The 3,231-nt window shown below is 28.2% G+C and overlaps 1 protein-coding gene across 1 annotated transcript in view; it reads left to right on the top strand.

Annotated features, from left to right (window-relative positions):
- The first annotated feature begins 1,576 nt into the window (after positions 1 to 1,576).
- LOC145265256 (S-crystallin SL20-1-like) overlaps positions 1,577 to 3,231 on the top strand; it is a 20,059-nt gene continuing 18,404 nt past the window's right edge. Inside the window, exon 1 of the mRNA XM_080121039.1 lies at positions 1,577 to 1,709. Coding sequence (XP_079977165.1) covers positions 1,577 to 1,709 — 133 coding nt within the window. The remainder of the gene's footprint in view (positions 1,710 to 3,231) is intronic.

Raw genomic sequence — 3,231 nt, 5'->3', positions numbered from 1 at the left:
TCCTGATATTTCTTTATATGATCGCTGAATTCCTGAATAATATATTTTACAGACTAAGCTTTAGTATAAGACAAACTCGCTTGAAGGTGTCTCTAGTTACTAATAACTGCCTGAAACATGCTCAGGAATGTGTAGCGACATGTTAATGCTTATGTAAATCAAATAAAAAGAATATCTTGTTCCACTTTGGTATTGAACACTCTTGTATTAACCCCGTTAAAACTTCATTAGGTTATTTAACAGTGGAAAATATTAACCTAAAATAATATAAGTATATATATATATATATATATATATATATATATATATATATATATATATATATATATATATATAGAGAGAGAGAGAGATAGAGAGAGATATGTATACATATATATAGATATATATATGCATACATATATACATATATAGATATATATATATATGTATACATATATATACATATATATATATAATGAATGAATGACAAAAGCCTATATTTTCAAATTTCATAATGTTGATCACTACAATTTTTTCCTCTAATTCAGTTAACACTTACACTTCCTGACAGTATCTTTTTCGTAGCAGAAAATCAACCACTTAATTAAAATAATAGCGTAATGAAAGAAAAATATAAAGTATTTTCAGCTTCTCTTCCAATTTTCGGATTTTTTAATCATATCTAAACGCATTTTATTTCCTTTTCGTGCGTTGATTGCTGCTATTTTTCTTATGATTTAAGGACAAAATAGATTCACTAATTCATATGATAATTAAGTGATTGATTTTGTGCTACGAAAGATATACTGTCAAGAATTGTAAGTGAAAACTGAATAAAAGGAATAAATATTAAGATATTTAACATCATGGTATTTTGGAATATACATTTTCCATATTCATTCATTACATGTTCTGTAATTGTATTTAGCTTTTTAAATAAGGATTCGTATATATATATATATAAAGTAAATAAAATATATTTTCACAGAAATATATATATATATATATATATATATATATATATATGTGAGTGTGTGTGTATGTTAGTGCATGTGTATGTACGTGTGTATAATATTTCCTAAGAGTGTGTTCTTTCTGTTATTCTTGAGAATTGTCATTGTTTAATGGAGAAACTCAGTAGATGCGCCTAAAGAAAGGCCGTTATTTTCAACCGCCGATTTCTCTAGTCTGCATCTAGCATTGAACGTGGTCAATTAGAGCGAACAAATGACGGAACGACGCCTCCAAAGTTACACAATCTCGACCGCATTACGCAAAGTACTAAGCACTGCGACTGATTAGATCACCGGGCAGAGAAAACAAACCATTAATCAGCCTTTGTCATGCGGACCTTGCACTCTTGTTGCTCTTGTGGTGCGAAGAAGCCAATTGTACACGTACACTCACCAGCTAATCGGCACATGTTGAATAATCGACCTTGGATTTACAAACTGAACCAATCATTTCTCAGTACTGATTAATTAGGCGATGAAGGAACACGGGTATATATACCCGAGACGGGCCGAGAGAAAACAAACAGACTTTCAAGTGTTTTCACCAACAGTACACCCAGGTTAAAACTAAGCCAAATACCACCATGCCTAACTACACCCTCCATTACTTCAATGGCCGCGGACGTGCTGAGATTTGTCGTATGATGTTTGGCGTCGCCGGCGTCAAATACACCGACAAGAGATATGAATTCTCTGACTGGGATCGTTGCAGGAATGGTAAGGAATTCTTTGAAATTCTTCAGTAATTGACAAAAATAGGTTCAGTTTAAAGCTGTCAAGATTAGACAGATTTTAGCACAAAAACACGCACACACACATGCACACACACACACACACACACACACACACACATATATATATATATATATATATATATATATATATATAAATATATGCGCGTGTGTGAGTGTGCATACGGAAGGTTGTGTTGTTTATTTTAAGGGAAAGTTCAGTTCAGTCAACACTGCTATGATACTGTTGCTTTTTACATCTTTAAGCAGGTGCTCGTGGTAAACAACTAATGATACCGAAAATAATATTAGAGTTATTGTAAATCTAATGCAAATCAGAGTCAAAAGAACTGTTATGAATAAATAATACAATAAAATAATATAATATATATATATATACATACATATAAATATATATATATATATATATATATATATATGGAGGGAGTAAGTTATTTATTCACATCCGGGCATATATAGGTGTGTGCGAGTGTGTGTGTGCATGTGTGTGTGCGTGTGTTTGTACTAAAATCTGTATATATATATATATATATATATATATATATATATATATATATATATATACAGAGAGAAGGAGAGATTGAATAAATACATTGAGCTTCTTAAATAAGGATTAGTATATATTATAAGAAAATATATTTCTACAGAAATTATATATATATATATATATACATACATATATATTTGTCTCCCTTTCTCTCTATCTTTGTGTGTATATATAATATATATATATATATATATATATATATATATATATATATATATATATATATGGGGGGGTGTTGGTACGATTAATCGAAATCGGGAATGCAAAGGAATCGGAGGTTTTTGGGGTATCGGATTCAGGAAAATTTGTGCCTGAAAATATATTTCTACAGAAATTATATATATATATATATATATATATATATATATATATATATATATACATACATAGATACATATATATATATGTATATGTATGTATATATATATGTATGTATATATATATATATATATATATATATATATATATATATGATTTTTTAAAGGTAGCTAGATCTGGAGCAGAGTATATATATTATTTTTTAGAGGTAATTAGACCTGGTGCAGAGTATATTTAAACGTATTAGTAAAAGTATTAATATTATTAAAACAAAACAGTGCCCATTTACTGTTCATATATAATAAGCTCAATAGGTATATGTATCCTAGACCTCTATTGATATTGACTAAGACGATTATTCATTTTACTAACGACTAAAATGCTAGTTTTATATATATATATATATATATATATATATATATATATATATATATATATATATATAGTTATTCATATATATATATATATATATATATATTCAACTACGCCCACCTCTATTTTCGTTGATGAGGAGACGTTGTTTTTTAAAGGACAAACATTTTTCAACTTATTGTCATTACTTATTTTCAATTCAAATAAAATCAACATCGTCTTTGAAACGATCGTACAATCTCGTTGATTG

This window comes from Euprymna scolopes, chromosome 40 (genome assembly GCF_053919585.1).
Source record: "Euprymna scolopes isolate OS-2025 chromosome 40, ASM5391958v1, whole genome shotgun sequence".
Taxonomy (NCBI): Eukaryota; Metazoa; Mollusca; class Cephalopoda; order Sepiida; family Sepiolidae; genus Euprymna; species Euprymna scolopes.
The sequence above is the reverse complement of the archived record's forward strand: the minus strand, read 5'-3'. Positions and strand labels throughout refer to the sequence as shown.